The following is a 20821-nucleotide window of genomic DNA, read 5'->3' on the forward strand; positions in this document are numbered from 1 at the left end:
ATGATGTGTACCATAAATGGTTAAGCTATTTTAAATAAGCCTTATTTGTATATTATTATTTTTTACGGCAGATGAGACGGTCCAAAAGCAGTTCGCGTTCCGTCTGAACCCTCTGCACTTTCTGTTTACTTCATTCGCAAAAATGTTGTGACTGAAGCAGTGAGCTAGCCTAGCCTGGCTAACTCAAAATATGAAGAATTCAGGGGACACGCACCGAAAAGGACATTATGATGGACCGAGGACAAATGGACTTTTATTAAACTATTATTACGTTCATTTAATATCGAAATCGCACTCTGGATTTGATCAATAAGAGCTAATTTGCGTTTCTATTAGCATGCTAGGCTAGGCTAATATTGATATTTTTGGCTCAAATTTAAATAATCCTAGCGCTGATTTTTTCTTCTTCTTGCTTTTATTGAAGCGTTTTAGTCCTGGCTAACCGGGAACTGCTTTGGAAGATTTTTATCCAGTTTTCAGTAGTTTTTAGATAACGTTGTGTTCAGGCCGCGGATGGAGCCGGGGAACCAGCGTGAGAGCCCGGCCGGGTCAGGGGAGTCTGACACCGGGGAGTGGAGGGAAGCGAGCCCCGTGGGAGACCCGGAGGAGGGGAAAGGGGCAGAAACCGGTGAAGCCTCAACAGAAGCGGGGTTAAAAGAGGAGGATGACAGCTCCACAGTCAAGAGTCCCGGGGAGAGAGTGCAAAGCCCGTACGAGGAGGAGCTGGACCCGAGGATACAGGTTTGACCCCGGCATTCCTTCACTCTGCTCGGCTTACATGTGCACCTGCCCCCGGTCTCTGGGTCTGGGGGAGACGGGGGACACTTTTAACTAAAACAACATTTTAACTAAATAAAAATAACATAGTGTGACCAGACGTCCCTATTTACCCGGGACAGTCTCAATTTTGAGCCCCGTGTCCCCTATCCCAGTAGATTTATCCAAAGCCACAAATTTGTCCCAGTTTTATACAAAAAAATGTCCCAGATGTCCCCATTTTTAACCGATTTGATACCTGCCAACAGTAAAGAGAGGCATACGTTGTCGTTTGTTTAGATAAAATACAGAAAAGTTGCTTAAAAATGACCGAAACATAAAGAAAATGTGACTATACTGACTCACATGTTAGTCATGAATAGGCTGAGTCCATAACGATTTTCCGTAATTACTACGGTGACCAGACATCCCTGTTTACTCGGGACAGTCCCAATTTTGAACCCTGTATCCCCTGTCCCAGCAGATTTATCCAAAACAATTGATTTGTCACAGTTTTATCCAAAAAATGGCCCAGGTGTCCCTATTTTTAACTGATTTGATTCCCGCCAACAGTAAAGAGCGGCATACATTGTCATTTGTTTAGGTAAAACACAGAAAAGCTGCTTAAAAATGACCAAAGCACACAAAAAATGTGACTATACTGACTCATATGTTAGACTTGAATGTGCTGAGTGCAGAACAGTTTTCCTTAATTACACAATTTTCACAATTTTATTATTACCAACCACCACAAACTGAGGTTGTTCCAGTTTTGGTCACCCTAAAATAGCATTAAATTAATACCACATTTGAATTAATATGCAAGATTGTGTTTAAATAGCTATTAGTACAGTAAATCAGTCAAGTGCCCCGCCCCCTTTCTGTGCTATCAGAGCAGTAAATGACTGATGGTAATGCAGCACTACTGGTTGAACTATCGTAAATAAGGCCAGTAAGTGTTTAACATTGTGACAGTGGGTGTAAAGCGAATGTACTTGCTTACTTCCTCCTACATTATGCAAAATTGACTCTTGGGAGCTTTAAGCCAGGTTAGAATGTTACCTTATCAAAAAATACAATTGTGTTTTGTTTCATTCAAACATGTTTGAGTAACCCTTTATTATTAGTCTGTCTACATCTTCAAAACTCAAAGTGCTCTGTTCCAAGGCTTATACCATCCAAATTATTTTACTAAACGTGTATGGAGATAAAAACCACAGTGGTATCATAAGGTGGACCACAGTGTTTTCTATTTGAGTGAAAAACTGAAGCCTAAATATGCAGGGTTTGTCTGTTAAACATGTGTGAATGAAACAAAACACAAATCCAGGTATGTTTTTTTTTTTTTTTAGAGAGTAACAGCTTAAAAAACATAAAAGATCAAAAAATAGCATCATCTAGTTCCTTTAAAATGTTGATGGCCAAATACATCACAGAAACACTATGCAGTTTCTGCACAAATTCTGTTATTTTGTCTACATTCTTTATCGGTTAGAGTTTATCATGTGATTGCTCTGCAACTTTAAAACTACTTTCTTTTTGTTGTATCTATTGTTATCAGAACAAACTGTACAACCTACCCAAGCAAAAAGTACAATGACTGCTATGCACCCACTGGCAGTGTAATCTTAACCTAATGTTTGCACAGTCTCAGTAAGAGAATCCTTCAGCCTGGAGCTGATCCCAGGCACAAGAGGAAAAGTATCTCTGACCATTGCGGTCTTTAAAGGATGGGTCTAACACAACATAATTCTTTAAGTGCATATGGCAGGTAGACTACTCATTTCTCAAACATAGTTAACGTCATTCAATTCAAGATTTTACTAAACATCTTAAATCGTTTTCCTTACGACCTCTTGTATACAACTGATTATGTATTACTTATTTTTCTGTTTTATTATGACTTATACATTTACATTTATATAATTATGCCTTATTTGACTCCAGTCATGTTATTTTTTGGCTACTTATTTAGAATTTATTATTACCATTTACACTTTTTACTCTTTGTCTTTGTTATTATATTATATTGTGATGTGTGAGCTTCTGTGTCCAAGTCATTTCCCTTGTGTCCCTTTCAATAAAGGTTGTCTAAGTCTAAAGCAGCAGATATGACATGTAGAGGTATGTTACATAGCAACCATAATGTTAACTAAATTACACAAAGTTATGCTTAGATTAATACAAATAAAAATAGACAACACCTTGATTTAGATATATCCATGAACTGTCAGAAAAATGTCTTCCTTTTGCATAAATGGACTGTGTTTTGGATGGAGTTGGTGACAGCTGATGACATAAGCAGAGGGATTCTTTTACAGAACCCACTGCTACTTCATGTATTTTCCAACTTTTTGTTTTCTACTTTTCTTCACAAACTGGAAAATTAACACAAATTAGAAAAATAGATGAATCTGTCAAATGCACAACAGTGAATAAATGCAACTATTAAATGCAGTAAGCTTTATTACAAGGACATTTTCCAGTTGAGTCCCCTCTGGAGTGAAGGCCTTTGCAGCTGGGTAATGGGCTGCTGCTTCTGTAACATGATTCTTAAATAAGGTGCAGTGTTCTGTGGACGTGAACACGAGACGCTCTCTACTTTCATTTAGAGAAACAGGAGGGTGGGAGATGAGGCCCAGCTCTCCCTACAAATGACTATTATGAACGTATGAGAAATTACCATGGTTTTTATCCTCAATATTTATCATCGGTTATCTGTAAGACATTTTGAATCACAAAATATTGGTACAGAGAAATACGTCCATAAACGATAATACTGAAACTATTATTAACTTGTGCCACTGACACAGTAACAACAAAGCAAATTAATCCCAGTAAACCATTTTTAGATAGACAATATCATTAAAAGACCAGAGCTGCAACAAATAAAGAGCAGAATGAACCACTAATGAGCGTAGAGGTTACATTTTCAACTCTACAGCTCAAATCTTATCATATTACAAATATCATGATATCGTATCGTCTATATATACAATAATATGGGCCATCACAATATGACAAATTAAATCTCAAATCTCTCTTCTTAAATGAATAGTGCAGAAATATATCTGAAAACCTGAGGTAACTACATAGACCATGATCCTTTGCTCTTTTTCAGTGCAGCCTACATTAAGATATAAATGTTATAAGCACTTAAAAAAAATTAAAAAAATGTAATTATGACAGAACCAAATTCTTGTCAGGCATTTTAAATGGAAAATGTAGCATATTCAGTTTGGTTAACCTCCACAAAATTTCATAATAATAAAGTAATAAAAATATCGAACCGTGAGATGGACGTGTCGTGCCAAGAGATTTGGATATTGTGACATCATTAATTACAATTAAAATAACGAAAATCTGTGTACTTTTTCCAAAGAAAAAGTACACATGTGACACTGACAGCCTTTGCTTTGATTATGTAGAATAACAAAATTCATAAAAAATGTCATGTGTGCATTGTCCCTGATATCAGAATCCAGTTGTCTCATGAAAATGTCACCTTTGCACCACAACACATTAACCTTAATGCAGGTTAATAATATAATAATAAATAAGTATAACTGCAGTTTATATCATGGTACGTATCTCCGTATTTTCTGATTCAACTGTCAAGAAGTGTGTTCTGATGTATTGCTGTATCAATATTATTCTGAGCACAGCCTTATTCTGTAGTACTTTAATATATGACGTCATACTAAATGTACATGTCTTCACTAAAACACTGTGCTTCATTGTGATAGTTTTTTAAGATTTTTAAGATACAGTGACGTTGATTTAGAAATGTAGAAAAGGCTTTGCTTGGATAAGTTAGTTTTGGGTTTTTTGTCAGTGGCATAGAAGAGTCTTCACAGTTTATTTTTTTATCGCAGTGTTTTCCATACATCGTGTTATCATCTATCAGGCCTAAACTAGATGCTCCTGTACTTTGCTATACTTAACCTCCCTGACCCTCTGCTCTCCCCATGCTCCTGTTTCTTTTTAAAGGTCATATATTACACAAAATGAGAGGTTTAAGACATATCAATGCTGTGACCTCATCTAAAACCTACCTGGAGTGGAGTTTTGCTTCAGTCACGCATGTTTGTGTAATCATTTATTATTTGGATGTCCATATGCTCTTGTGATGTCATGAAATGGTGGTTTTCAATTTAACAGCTCCTTTTACCTTTAGTTTAATAGATACTGGGAATTCCAGTGCTGAAGTCACCCTAATGATTTTAGTAAATGTGTATGAAGCAATTCCTGTTTTACCACATGACATTACAAGGTGAAAGTGTTTTTGTGTTTGAGAGAAGAACTCAGCCTAAATATACAGGATTTGTGAGTTAAACATGTTTAAATGACTCCAGGGATGTTTGACAAGGAAACATTTTAACATGGTTCTGTAAATAGTGTAAAATGGGCCCTTTAAGTCTAAATGAGCTGTATTGTTCTGTGTTCTGTGTGTCTAAACTGGAGCTGTTTGTGTGTCAGGATGAGCTGGAGCAGCTGAACGAGGCCAGTGCTGAGATCAACAAACTGGAGCTGCAGCTGGACGTGAGTTTATTTAGGATTAAACTGACGTCACTAAAAGGGAAAAGATGACTTCATTAGACATTATTAAACAGCTATTTTCGGTGTCTGGAAATGCACTGTGTAAGACTCTGTCCTAATGCATTATTGTTATTAATATTGCATCATTCTGCTCTCTCACAGCACCACTGTAGAGCTCATCTGGCACAGCATTTACTACATATCATATACAAACTTATCTTAATAACTCCTGGACCAACTTTTCCCAAAGTATAATTGTTGTTTAGTATGTAGACTGCTGCCTCTGTCACCCAACCCCAGACAAAATGGAAAAAAATGGATGGATATTTTATTTAACCTCATTCTGAGCGTGACAGTAATAATAATAATACTTTTGGTTAGTTTCATATAGCACTTGAAGTCACTTTATATTTTTGTCCATTATTCATTCATCACACATTCTGTGGTGGAAAGCTTCTATTGTGATGTAGACCAAGGCCGAACCATACAACATAAGCTGGATGATGTGTCTTGCCCAAGGGCACAATGGCACTGGTCAGAGCGGAACTCTTACCACTCATCCACTGTATGTTGTATTCTTAAACTGATAAATATACTTTATAATTTATTTTCAATATGACAGATAAGAGACAATGTCCATCCTTTTCCACTAATAACTATACATTATACTGGGTAAAAGTTGTGGTACTGTACTGTGAAAAATGAATGGCTTGTAAAAAACACTTTTTGATGTCAGGATTCTGCTATAGACTCCTCTACCTTCTCCTGTGCTCTGACTCTGCCGCTGAATATTTGATGAGTCTCTGCTGTGATCGATAAGATCCTTGTTTGAGTGAGAGCAGTTCAGATGGAGCCGAGTCTGAAGGCAGGAGACAGTGGTTCAGTCCATTATCACGTTACACTCACTTTAATCTAATCCTCTGTTTCTCCTCCAGGACGCACGCTCCAACTACAGGAAGATCCTCACAGAATCTGCCCGGAAACTCAACGCTCAGAGCTCTCAGCTGGGCTCGTGTATCGAGAAGGCCCGGCCGTACTACGAGGCCCGCAGGCTCGCCAAAGAGGTGCACCACAGCAGTCCTGTCAGAAGAAAAGATACTTTCACCTGGTGTTGATTAAAGAAAAGACAGAAAGAAAAAAAACACACATTCAGAACTAGTAAATTGTGTGACAGGCTCCTTCTGGAATGGTTAAACTGAGATTTATATTTTATGTTGCATATTCCATGAAGCATTTGATCTATTCTTAAAGTTTGAGTTGGCTAGTTTTTTTTTTCTATTGCGTGCAAAAGGCCCTAAGAACAAAGCGCAACAAATACAACTAGAATTACAAACACTATTTATGTCAGGGTAGTGTAGTAGTGGCAGGAGAAAAGCAGACAAATGAGTCCGTACTGAATATCGTGCACATGCAGGAGTAGCTCTGTGCAGGGAACAGTAACATAGACAATCAGAACAAGAAAATGTGGTTTGGTGGGAGCAGGTCACCAGTAGTAGCAGTAAAATAATGGGTTAAAATAAGCATGAGTTACATTTAAAATGTGACTAAAAGTTCAGTACAAGAGCCACAGTAATAAATGTTGCATGTCAAATGAACTGTTTAAACTTGGACTTTTCCATTTATTATTATTTATTTATATGTTCGGGAGTGAGAAACACAATTTTGATTCTTCATATGTTTTGTATGAAGATTTGACAGTAAATTGACTTTTGAACTTTGAACTTAAAGGTCACACTGTATTACACAAAAGTGACAATTGTGAGCTTTAAGCCATGTTATAATATTGTTGCGTCATCAATAACATACACTACCAGTCAAAAGTTTTAGAACACCCTAATATTTCCAGTTATTTATTGCAATTCAAGTCGTGCAAGTCCAATGAAAAGCTTGAAATGGTACAAAAGTAAGAACTGAACAGACAGAGGTTTAAAAACAAGATAAAAAATACAAAACACAAGTCCAAGCTCTGCCAAAACTACCTCAGGAAAAAAGAACAAGATGGTAAAGCGTGAAAACCTGGAGTGTCTAGCAGCACAGTGTCCAGACTTAAACCCCATCGAGGTGGTTTGAGATGAACTGGACAGAAGAGTGAAGCAACTACAAGTGCCACACATTTATGGAAACTTCTGCAACAGACTTGGAAGAACTTTCTGAACAATATTTGATTTCTGTTGTAAAAAGAACGAGCCACGAGTGTGTTCAGCTGTTATATCTGACAAAGATGGACACACACATCAATCAAAAGTTTAGAATATGTTTTGGTCAACACAGTAAACAATAAAAAACTGGAAAAAGTGTGGTGTTCCAAAACTTTAGACCGGTAGTGTAACTGGAGCTGTGTTTTGTTTCATTCACATGTTTCAGTAAGCCTTTATTGTTAATCTGTCTACATCTCCAAAGCTCAAAATACTCTGTTCCACCTTGTGATGTTATGAAGTGATGTTTTTCAAGTTAACAGCTCCTTTTACCTTTAGTTCAGTAGAGAAATAGCAACCCCAGAGCTGAAATTATGTAAATGAGTCTAGTGTAAGTGTATAGAGCTTCAAAACACAGTGGAGTACTTTTTCTGTTACCACATGACATCACAAGAAGAACTCAGTCTAAATAGTTTTGTGTTAAACGTGTGAATGAATGAAAACACAGCTCCAGATCTGTTTGTGATGAGGAAACATTATAATATAGGTCAGAAATTACAGTTATACAGGCCCTTTAATGATAACTTTGGGTTAGCCTTTAATATACAGCCCCTGTTTTTTTTATTTTATTAAACACTGCTGCCTGTTGATGTGCAAGGTTTAGACAAGCAGCTTATACTTAGACTTTTAGGCATTGTTCTCTCACTCCAGCAGCAGATCGTTTTAAAGTGAAATGAGTTCCAGTCTTGTGCCTATAACCTGCTGTATATTCAGTGCTCCTCTCCCTCCTCAGGCACAGCAGGAGACCCAGAAGGCAGCTCTGCGTTTTGAGCGAGCCGTGTCCATGCACACGGCGGCGCGGGAGATGGTTTATGTGGCCGAACAGGGTCTGATGGCCGACGGGAAGAACACGCTGGACCCAACCTGGCAGGAGATGCTCAACCACGCCACGGGCAAGGTACGGAAACAATGATTCAAAAACGGAATACATAAATATGTCAACTAAGTAAACTAGAGCCAATCCAAAGAGCAAAAATCATAGAATATCAATAAATAAAAACCAATAAAACAAAGTACTGTATTTTCCGGGCTATTAGGTGCGCTCTTAAGCCTCCAACCCCATCAAAAAACGACCGCACGCCCTGCAGTCCAGAGCGCCCTATACATGAATCCACTCGGGTGTCAAAACACGACTTCAGTAAACTACAAAGCCGCACCACCCTCAGAACACACAAACACACACGGAGCAGACAGCGACCGCGCAGTGAAAAACACCTGCAGCCACACTCATCACTCCATGCCGACGAGGAACAGGCAATGTGCCACTTCTAGACACAACTGAACAACTGAGTCACTGCAAACACGCCGACAATCCGTTGGTCCCAGACAGCCCCCTCCCTACACGCCACAACTGAACAAAGCCCAGAGTCACCGTGAATGCGCCAAACAAAATCCCACTGACACATCACACTCCATCCATCCATCCATTTTCGTCCGCTTATCCGGGGCCGGGTCGCGGGGGGAGCAGCCTAAGCAGGGACTCCCAGACTTCCTTCACCCCAGACACGTCCTCCAGCTCCTCCGGGGGGACCCCGAGGCGTTCCAGGCCAGCCGAGAGACATAGTCCCTCCAGCGTGTCCTGGGTCTTCCCCGGGCCTCCTCCCGGCGGGACATGCCCGGAACACCTCCCGAGGGAGGCGCCCAGGAGGCATCCGGAACAGATGCCCGAGCCACCTCAACTGGCTCCTCTCGACGTGGAGGAGCAGCGGCTCTACTCCGAGCTCCTCCCCGTGTGACTGAGCTCCTCACCCTATCTCTAAGGGAGCGCCCAGCCACCCTGCGGAGAAACTCATTTCGAGCGCTTGTATCCGCGATCTCGTCCTTTCGGTCACTACCCAGAGCTCATGACCATAGGTGAGAGTAGGAACGAAGACTGACCGGTAAATCGAGAGCTTCGCCTTTCGGCTCAGCTCCCTCTTCACCACAACGGTCCGATACAGCGACCGCATCACTGCCGAAGCTGCACCGATCCGCCTGTCAATCTCACGTTCCGTCCTTCCCTCACTCGTGAACAAGACCCCGAGATACTTGAACTCCTCCACTTGAGGCAAAGACTCCCCACCCACCCGGAGAGGGCAAGCCACCTTTTTCCGGTCGAGAACCATGGCCTCGGACTTGGAAGAGCTGATCTTCATCCCAGCCGCTTCACACTCGGCTGCAAACCGCCCCAGTGCACATTGCAGGTCATGGTTCGATGGACAACATCGTCCGCAAACAGCAGAGATGAAATCCTGTGGTCCCCAAACCGGACCCCCTCCGGCCCCTGACTGCGCCTAGAAATTCTGTCCATAAATACAATGAACAGAACCGGTGACAAAGGGCAGCCCTGGCGGAGTCCAACATGCACCGGGAACAGGTCTGACTTACTGCCGGCAATGCGAACACAGCTCCTGCTCCGGTCATACAGGGACCGGACAGCCCTTAGCAAAGGGCCCCGGACCCCATACTCCCAGAGCACCCCCCACAGGACGCCACGAGGGACACGGTCGAATGCCTTCTCCAGATCCACAAAACACATGTGGACTGGTTGGGCAAACTCCCATGAACCCTCGAGCACCCTATGGAGAGTGTAGAGCTGGTCCAGTGTTCCACGGCCAGGACGAAAACCACACTGCTCCTCCTGAATCCGAGGTTCGACTATCGGCCGGATTCTCCTCTCCAGTACCCTGGCATAGACCTTACCGGGAAGGCTGAGAAGTGTGATCCCCCTATAGTTGGAACACACCCTCCGGTCCCCCTTCTTATACAGAGGGACCACCACCCCGGTTTGCCAGTCCAGAGTACTGTCCCCGACCGCCACGCGATGTTGAAGAGGCGTGTCAGCCAAGACAGCCCCACAACATCCAGAGACTTCAGGTACTCAGGACGGATCTCATCCAACCCCGGAGCCTTGCCACCAAGGGTTTTTGACATGAATCTGTATAACATCTCCGTGAGCATTGTCATGCATTCACACTGACTTACCCCTGAAAGCATCCGGTGAGCCGATATACTGGCCGTTTTCAGTGCTGACGAAAGTAGTCCGGCAAGTTGGCTGGGGACATTAAAATAAAGCGTTTTTCTTCTCAAAACAATATGTGTTCAAAAGAGTGATACATTTGCATCACAAAACCATCACCCTCAAAAAAGTTAAACCTCATAATCTCTTACCTGGTTTGGTTTCCACATTGAAGTCAAAGGCAAGAAGCCAAAGTTTCCCCAGTGCAAAGTCCATGACAGAAAAACGGTGAAATGTGTGTGGAGATTCAGCCAGATTTTTGTTGTTACAGCCTGGAGAATCAAAAGTTCGCACCATTTTATAGATATATTCTTATGTAACTTGTACAGGCTTATATACTTATCGCTATAGCTCTCATGTTAGCTCTCTCGCGTTGCGGCGGTCTGCGCATGTAAACGGTGCCGAAGAACTGAAGAAAGTGATGGAGCCGTGCGCGGCTGTCACCTGGCGGCAGCGCGCAGTGATACGAACGGAGAGAAAATAGTGCCAAGCGATTATGACGTCTGACTTTTTGGAGGACGATGGTTTTGTGATGCAAGTGTATCACTCTTTTGAACACAGATTGGTTTGAGAAGAAAAAACACTTTATTTTAATGTCCCCAGCCAACTTGCTACTTTCATCAGCACTGAAAACGACCAGTATCTCGGCTCACCGGACACTTTCGGGGATAAGTCAGTGTTGATGCATGACACTGTTCACGGGGATGCCATACAGATTCATGTCAAAAAACCCGAACTATCCCTTTAAAGTCCAGTGCGGTTTATTTGTGAAAAAAGTTCAAAAAATAGACCATTTAATGACAGTGCGCATTATAATCCAGAGCGCCTAATAGCCCGGAAAATACGGTTAAAAGAAATAAAAGACACAGAGGAGCACACAACTCAAGCACTGTTAAAAGCCAGAGAATAAAAGTGGGTTTTAAGACGAGACTTAAAACAATGTGAGGGCTGTAGGTGGGTAGAGTGTTCCAGAGTTTGGGGCTGACCACAGAAAAGGCCCCGTCCCCCCTGGTTTTAAGTCTGGTCTCAGGCATCATGAGCCGGAGCTGGCCCTCAGACCTCAGAGTGTGCGTGGATGTAAATTTGGAGGAGGTCTGACACGTACTGTGGGGCCAGTCCATTCAAAGCTTTAAAAACAAACAGTAAAATCTTAAAATCAATTCTATTATTAACAGGAAGCCAGTACAAAGACGCAATAATTGGGGTAATGTGCTCTCTCCTTTTGGTTCCTGTTAAAAGTCGTGCCGCAGAGTTTTGGACTAACTGTAGTCGGTAAAGTGTGTTTTGTGAGATGCCAGAGATGCCAGGCTTGATGAAATAAAAGTGTGCACGACTTGTTCAAAAAGTTAGATCAACCACTCCATCAGGAAGGTACCAAAATAACTTAAAATGAATTTAAAAAATGAAAACCTGCCAACTGGCTCTTAGATATACAACAGTAGTGTTTTACATAAGATCCAGTTTGTAGCCCTGACACTGCCTCTCTCTGCTTTAGTCGACTTTTGGGAATATTCACTAAAAACAGGATGATGATGATGATGATGATGATATACTCCGTTGTGTATCAGTGCTTCTTGCTCTTACACAAAGAGACAAACCCACTCCTCCTGTTGGTCAGGCTCTGTCATGCTCTGAGTGACAAGGGGGATTTGACCAATGACCGTGAGGTGTGAACTCTCAGAGTGGCAGATGCCTTTAGTTATTGCCTAAACCTTAATGTAATATAAAGCAAAAAAAGTGTGATCTAGGCCAGTGTTTCCCAAACCTTTTTTTCTGGGGGCCCATATTTTAAAAGTCATAAACCTTCACGACCCAAGTCCACAGACATTATTCTTGAATCACAAAATAAAGGTGGATTTGAGCATTATTGAACATGAATGAGGATATTTTATTGTTGACTGATTGGTCGTGTCTCTGAACAATAAGTATTACTCAATAATAATAATAATAATGATAACGGCAATAATACATAACACTTGTATAGCCCTTTTCAAGATACCCAAAGATGCTTTACATGAGAAGACAAACAATGACAAACAAGAGAAATAAGACAGTTAATGAAAGGTTTTGTTAAAGAGATGGGTTTTCAGGACTTTTTTAAACATGGGGAGTGTGGATGAGTCTCTGATGTGTTTGGGGAGGGAGTTCCAGAGGGTGGGAGCAGCGGCGGAGAAGGCCTGGTCCCCCCAAGTCTTATTTTTCGTCCTGTTGGGGGGAGACAGGAAGTTGGCATCAGCTGATCGGAGGACACGGGTGGGGGTGTGGTGGTGGAGGAGCTCAGAGAGGCAGGTGGGGGCCAGATTACGAAAAGACTTGTACACATTGGTGAGGAGTCTGAACTGGATGCGCTGGGGGATGGAGAGCCAGTGGAGATCTCTGAGGACAGGGGCAATGGGTTCATGGGAAGAGATGTGGGTGAGGAGGTGAGGAAGTGGGCAGCAGAGTTCTGGATGTACTGGAGTCTGTTGAGTTTGGAGGGTGAACGGTAGAGCAGCTATTACAGAAGTCGAGGCGGGAGGTGACAAAAGCGTGGACGAGGGTTTCAGCAGACTGAGGGGAGAGGGATGGGCAGAGGCGTGCAATGTTCTGGAGGTGATAGAAGGCGGTTTTGGTGATGTGTTTGATGTGGTGTTCAAAGGAAAGGGTCTGGTCAAAGAGGATGCCGAGGTTACGGAAGTGGGAGGAGGAGGGGACTGAGGGGCCATCAGTGGAGAGAGGGTGAAGTTACTGTGAGTTCTGGTTCGTGTTTTGGGGCCGATGATTATTTCAGTTTTGTTGCAGTTGAGTTGGAGGTAGTTGTGGCCGGGGTTATGGATTTAAACAAGTTTTAAACAATGAAAAACAGTCACTGAAGCAGCAATAAAAATGATCCATAAGTCGCCTATTTGAACATTAAATGCAGAACATTTTGTTTTCTTTTCAACATGCAGTTGACCTACATGGATATCATCACAACGCGACCCCAAAAAAAAATCTCTTAACCCAGTCTTTGGGAAACAATGATCTAGGCTCTAGGGCTGGGGTCTCCGACCTGTAGCTCAGGAGCTACCAGTAGGTCTCCATCCCTTTCAAAGTAACTCGCTAAGAGATATAAGAATTATGCCATTGTGCTGTGTGGAAGAAAAGTAATTATTCTCTGGTTTAGTTTTCATTCTGGTTAACGAATACATGTGATGTGTTTTACACTTAAAGATTTTCCCCATTACACTATCAAAGGCCCCTGGGGTCTTCACCTATCGCCCTCTGCTGCTGTCCTTCCTGATCTCAGCTGTACTTGAAATACTAATCTTTTGAAACAATGTCCACAGTTTTACCAAAAGGGGGTTTATGAGGCTGCTTTGTTATTTCTGTGAAATTGCGCCAAATGTTAATCTGCATATTTTACCCACCTCTTGTGTATAAAATGCTTGCTATACCTTTGCTCATGGTCAGCTTGCTCCAGAGACACCATGCGTGTCAGAAGCTCACCATCTGCTGGCTTACAACATGCAACTTCCAACCAATAAAGACACCACTACAGCAAACCAGATATGAACTTGGAATTTTTCTTCTTCAACAGCTGAATAACAAAAAAACTGGTTAATGACATGCCTATGAACTTTGTAAATGTATCATCTTGAAGTCTAACCTTGTGCACTAACAAATGGACAATGGCTTTATGTTTTATAGATGTATAACTGCACCCAAAGGCTTGCTCTCTTTCTTATAATCGTCTCAATTACTTGCGACCGCTAAAATAATTGGCTCTCTGGCATTTTAGTTTTGTAAAGGTAACTCACTGGAGGAAAAAGGTTGGAGATCGCTGCTATAGGGAATCCTGAGAGAGCAAACACACAGAAAGGTCCCACATGATTAATGTTTAGAGTTACAAATCAAACCTGGGATCATGTTGGTGTGAGGCTGGACTGCTAATCTGTGTAACACCAAAGACTGCACCAAACTGAGACTAAGGTTTACAGACTTATGACTTTACAGACTTGGATATCATGTTCAGTAAATTGTATTGTGTTCCATACATGTGTTTTTCTGTGTGTGTGTGTGTAGGTGAACGAGGCAGAGGAGGAGCGTCTCCGCAGTGAGAGGGAGCACATGAGAGTGACTAAAGCCTGTCAGGAGGCAGAGGCTCGAGTCCAGACGCTGCAGAAGTCCCTCAAAAGAGCCATCATTAAATCTAAACCCTACTTCGAACTGAAGGCCCAGTTCAACCACATCCTGGAGGTCTGTCCAACACTACGTTACTCAGGGTTTTGTAGGCTTGTAAAATGTCTTTAAATGGGACTAAACACCTAAAGTCCACTCACAAGCACATTTCAAATAGAGCTGCTAAACTGGGCAGTACCTGGAGAACTAAAGGGGAGCGTGAGGAGGGAGGAAGGGCAGGATCTGGAGGTATAAGGAACAGTGTGATTGGTATCCACACTTTAACTCCACTCTGCGCCAGGTTTTTGTATCAGAAATACCTGTAGTAATCAGGCCAGTGCTGTGTGATGTCATGTAGCACTTGAAATTAAACTGGAGGCTTGTCCAACCCTACAGAAACCCTGTTACTACACTATTACTACACTATAACCATTTTTGTTCAGCTTGATTTTAGAATATTTGGACACATATGAGTCTATGGGGGATACATAGTAGTATTACACTAGTTTTATTATCCATTAGTATCAACTCTCTGTCCTACACAAACTTCTAACTTCTTTCAGGAACACAAGGCGACGGTGCTGCAGTTGGAGGAGTCGGTGTCTAAAGTGAAGACGCGTTATTCTGTGGCTCTGAGGAACCTGGAGCAGATCAGTGAGGAGATCCATGCTCAGAGAGGCACCCGAGAGGCCTGCCCCAGCCTGAGGAGTCCCCCCGTGGGAGCAGAGGCGAGCGGGGACAGCGGAGGGAGGGAGAGAGGCGCCTGTGGAGGGGCCGACCAGGTACCACTCATTAACAGGGCTAGAGTTATGACACAACTAGTACACAGCAAGTAGAGGTGGAAGCTATAGCATCTACATAAAAAAGTACTTAAGGATATGCTAACTCAGAATAAAAAACTTACGGTTTATATCAGCAGTGTCCAAACTATGACTAGTGGCCAACTGAGGCCCTCAGACCAGTTTGTACTGCCCCTCAGACCTTCTGCTAATCTGCCTCAGTTGATCATAAGCAGTATTTTTACAGTAAATGTAAATCATTCTACCACTATGACCTCAATAATATAACCTTGCACTGTGATACAGATCTGAAATGAGTGTTCCAAGACTCACCAAATCTGCATTTAACGCAGAAGGAAAAAAAAACCTGACCTAATTCCAGAATCCAGTACATTTCAGAGCATGTTTGTCGAGGTCTGAACACTACAGGGTTAGCAGCTTTTTTCAATAACTTGTTTTACAGTGGACATTCTGTTACCTGCATACCTGCAGTTAAATTGCAGTTTCAGTTAGACTGTGATATATTGATACTCTGCAGTGACATCATGCTGGGGGTGTTCTACATATATGCCTATGGTGGAACGCTCAGCAGTTACTATGATGACACAATGCACACATTTGCACTGCAGACACTGTCAAATAAGTTTTAATAACCAAGTCTGAAAACTCAAAAGAAATGCAACATGGATATAAACAGCACATTTTCTGGAGCATTTGTGGTCGTGTTTAGGAGTTTGATTTTCAACAAAAAAGGTGAGAATGACTAACTGAAAAACTGTTGGCTGATGGCTAGCTTGTGACTGTGATGTTGTTTGAGAGAGACGTGTTTAACAGCACAAATCATCTCACCTGTTTAGTTGTTCCAACTAAATCAAACCACACGCCCAGAGAATGTTGACAACAGCAGCTGCAAAGTATCACTTGTGCAGTTTTAGTTATCCCAGTTGTTGATCGAGGTATGCAGCCACTCTTTGTGTTGTGTTTTTGATACTCAGCCGCCCTCTGTGTCCTCTGTCTCTGCAGCTGGACGTGGTGTCTGCGATGGAGCTGGTGGAGAGGTACAGAGAGAGAGAGAGGGAGCGCTGTGGCTCTGACTCGGTCTCCGTGTTCAGTCTCCAGACCATCGCCTCTGACCTGGAACGATACGACTCGGTGGACCACCTGGGCGACCTGAGCGACGTGAGCAGCGTGACGGGGGAGGAGAGGGACGGGGAGAGGGAGGGGGAGGGGCGGGATAGGGCGAGCAATATAAGGAAGCAAGAGTTCAGCAAAACGCACCATAGAAGCTTTAGTCTGTGAGAGAGAGAGAGAAGAGGGGGAGGAAGAGGAGAGGAGAGAGAGTGCTACAGACAGAAGGAGTTTAAAGAGGGGGTATTATGCATATTTACTTTTTAGAGCTTTCTACAATATTATAACATTGTTCCCTCCTCAAAAACACGCCTGAAGAGGGTTTAAATGTCACCCAATCTTGTTTGAGTAATGTAGTGATCTCTCCTGGGCCTTATTCAAACCCTCCTTAAGCTTCTCTGCAAGACTTAGCCTACAAAATATACAAAAACATGATACAAATCTACACTACGCCTTCACAAACCTGACACGATGTACAGTAGTTTCATTAGTAGTATGCACGCCGATTGTGTTGTGGTGTCACTCTGAAGGGGGAGTGATTTAGCATGAAGAGCAAAGTGACAAGGGACTCAGAGCATCACTAACAAAACTCAACCTTAACATTTTAACACGTCTTTTTTGGCGAGAATTGCATTTTCAAAACAGTAAAAGGGTAACATGGTGATCTAAATGTTTAATATGTGTGAGAATAAGTGTAATTCCCCCTCTTTAATTCATTTGTGAGAAAGACAGAGAGGAGAGAGAAAAAAGATGAGAAAAGAAGGTTGCATCAGTGCATAAAACAAGGAGGAGATGGAGCGAAAGAGAGGAGGGGTGGTGGATACACACTAGAGGAGAGAAGAAAGGAGAGAGAGGGATGGTGCGTAAAAGAGGAGTGACATAGAGGAGAGGAGGGCTGGAGAAAAAACTGGAGGGATGGGTGAGACTGAAGAATTTGGCGCTGACAAAATGCTATTAATACGAACAGCGCTGTTTTGAACCTGAGCCCTGAACATTCCTGACCCCAATACGACCCCAGATTGACCCCGCCGTGACCCCGTCGTGACTCCATCGTGACCTCTCACTTTCCTCCTCTTCACCTCTGGACAAAAGATTCCTCTCTTTCGGAAAATACTTCAGGAACTCCAGGTTAGCCGAGTCTGTTCTTAAGGCCGTGTTTTCCTCGTGGATACACCAGGGGGCGCTGCAGCAGTGGGTTCATTCATTTGACACTCACAATCTTGTTTTTTTTTTTTTTTAATGTAATTTATAAAATCGGCATTCCACCAAAAAAACTGGACGCATTTGAGCAAAACATCGCTGCAGCTACTGAACATAAAGAAAGTACATAATGGAAATGAAAGCGTCCCATATTACACTGTTTTCTCATCTATGTTATAAGGTTGTTTCCTCATCACAAACAGACCCGGAGTTGTCTCAAACTGAAAACCCTCTCTCTTCCACCTTGTGATGTCATTAAGTGATAATACAGGACATGCTCCACTGTGTTTTTAACTCTATACACCTTGAGTACTGTATTTTTCTGACTATAATTCGCACCGGAGTATAAGTCACACTTTTTGGGGGAAATTTATTTTATAAAATCAGAGACCAGGAATTTTATCTTGAAAGGCAAGTTCTAGTAATAAAGACAGGGAACAACAGTATGAACAGGCGTTAGTATGTTCACGTAACATATTAACAATTATTCAGATAACTATAGCATAAACAACAGAACATAAGTTTACCAAATTCTCAATTATACTCCATATCACTAAATCCACTGAATCCATTGAATTCTTCATCCTCGGTGTCACTTCTGAGCAACTCCACGCAACTTTGGTTGTCACTGAAGTTCAGGCTTTGTCCATCTGACTTCCAGGAAAGTTACATGTTGCATCCTTCTGTTTGCCGTGAAGCTGTGTTCTCCATTCCCACTTTCTGTCAGTCCCTCACAAGTTTCTTGCTCACTCCAAACTTTCTTTCTGCTTCTTGATTTCAGTTTTCTGCTGCATATTTCACTACTTGCAGCAGGAGAGTGGCTTTTTCTGCAGGAGACATGTGCAGAAAACTGACACACAAGCCTAGAGCCTCTTGCAGCTGTCAGTCTGAAAATTCTAATATATAAGTCACACCGGAGTCGCAGGAAACACCTAAATCATGAAAAAAAGTGCAACTTATAGTCCAAAAAATATGGTAGAATCATTTGGATGATTTCAGCCCTTGAATTACCGATCTCTACTGAAGTAAAGGTAAAAGGAGCTGTTAAATTGAAAACTACGGCTACATGACATCATAAGGTGGAACAGAGTATTTTGAGCTTTGGAGATGTAGACAAAGGTTAATCAAACATGTGAGAATGAAACAAAACACAACTCGAGGTCTGTTTTTGAGGAGATAACTTTATAACGTTGTTTAAAGCTCACAAGAGTCAATTTTGTGTAATACAGGAGCTTTAAATGTCATTCTAAATGGCTGAATTAGTCTTAAAGTGATAAAAATAGTAACTGGAGATAGAAAACCTGATATGACAACTAAAGTCCAAGCGTCACTCTCCTTCAACGCTCTTCTTGTGTTTATCGTTTCCACGGCAAACTTCAACAAATGCACGTTTTATAACACTTATCTCAAAGGTGCACTATGTCATTTTTCTGGTTGTGTTGTTGTTGTTATTTACTTCACCCGCTCGTCTCCGTGGATAAAGTTAGAAGGTAAAAAAGCGTGATTTTCAACAGATTTTTTTTTACACCAACAAAAATAGTATTAAATGCAGGATTACTGTTGAATCTTAAAATGAGAAGTTACATAATGCATCTTTTTAAAATAAGAAACTTCACTGAATCTGTATCTGAGTGGACTTGAACAACCCAGAGGACGATGATGTCACGAGGTGGAGGCGAGCGTTGTGAGCTTTGGAGATGAGCCAAAGACAGAATAAACAAGCAAATCAAACAGAAAAATGAACAAATTGCTAGTTCTATTTTAAAGCTCCACTGTAACTTTTCTGTTTCTGCTGGAGGGTGTGGCTCACATTGTTTTGCCTAGAATGTTCTGCAGTATGGCATTAAAAAAATCTATTTTGATGGGGACAAGCAGTTGGTGTCACCAGACCATGTTAGAGGTCAGATCCATAGAGAGGCAAGTCCAAGTTTTCCAAGATATGTTTGAGCAATAAAAACGTATGTAATGCCGTAATGCTGCTAATTTAAAGCCAAACTGCGGAACATTCCAGATAAGCAATAATACAGGGTGTCCTAAAAAATCATTTCACAGGCCAATACTTTTGTCAGTTCTACTTGAAATTACCTAAAATTTTCACAGAATGCACAGAAACGGATCAAGATTTTATATTTAATGTTTTATTTTTGTTCTGTTTTCTACGTAAGCCGAGAGGGGTCACAACAAACGCAAACGCCGCAACAAATACAAATGCCACAACACAACAAAAAGCCACAACAAACACAAAAAAAAGCCACAACACACCAAAAAAAAGCCACAACGGAAATGACTGCGGGACTCTATTTTAATGCAAACTCCACAACAAATACAGAGTCCCGCAGTCATTTCCATTGTGGCTTTTTTTGGTGTGTTGTGGCTTTTTTTGGTTTGTTGCGGCGTTTGCGTTTGTTGTGACCCCTCTCGGCTTCTGTAGTTTTCAGGTTGAGGCGTTCACTCCCAAAGAGAAGTTATTTTGCACTCTGGAATCTGCTCGCACACACCCAAGACTGTGTGTGCAGCAGATTCCAAAAATGACTTGAGTAAACAGCATGGCTCAACCTGAAAACCGAACAAAAATAAAACATAAAATCTCGATCTGTTTCTAGACATGCTCTGAAAATTTGAGGTTATTTCAACAAGAATTGCCAAAAATATTGCCCTGCGATGTCAACGTTTTTGGGGCACCCTGTACATTTCTGGAGACAAGGAGATCTGGGACCCTCCACCAGAAAAGTTAGAGTGTAGCTTTACTTACGTCCATGTCTTTTCACTTGACACTGTTCACCTCACTGCTGTATGTCTAATGTGAAAGAAACGCGGATCATTTTCATCCTAAACAGGGCAAATCGTGTAAACAGAAGGGCTAAACACGTCCGCACTTCTAAATAACATTAAAGCTGCACTGTGGAACTCTTCTGGAGCACTGTAGACATAGAGATGCTATTGATACTTTGCAGTGACATCATCCTGGGGGTGTTCTGCAATCTGGCCAAAATTTTAAAACTTATATCAGTTTATTCATCTTGTTTTCAGATTTATTATCGACTCACTAGTTCTGAGATGATACATTCTAGTCTAGAGTTAGTTTA

The 20821-nt window shown here is 41.8% G+C and overlaps 1 protein-coding gene across 1 annotated transcript; it reads left to right on the top strand.

Moving 5' to 3' along the window:
- The first annotated feature begins 134 nt into the window (after positions 1–134).
- On the top strand, positions 135–19987 carry sh3bp5la (SH3-binding domain protein 5-like, a). The gene is made up of 7 exons (XM_055164040.1): positions 135–741; positions 5236–5298; positions 6231–6359; positions 8224–8388; positions 14533–14706; positions 15192–15410; positions 16431–19987. The coding sequence occupies exons 1-7, from the start codon at positions 514–516 to the stop codon at positions 16704–16706; spliced, it is 1254 nt and encodes a 417-aa protein (XP_055020015.1). The 5' UTR covers positions 135–513; the 3' UTR covers positions 16707–19987.
- The last annotated feature ends 834 nt before the right edge of the window (positions 19988–20821 follow it).

This window comes from Boleophthalmus pectinirostris, unplaced genomic scaffold (assembly GCF_026225935.1).
Source record: "Boleophthalmus pectinirostris isolate CB_2022bp ecotype Guang Dong unplaced genomic scaffold, ASM2622593v1 HiC_scaffold_6, whole genome shotgun sequence".
Taxonomy (NCBI): Eukaryota; Metazoa; Chordata; class Actinopteri; order Gobiiformes; family Gobiidae; genus Boleophthalmus; species Boleophthalmus pectinirostris.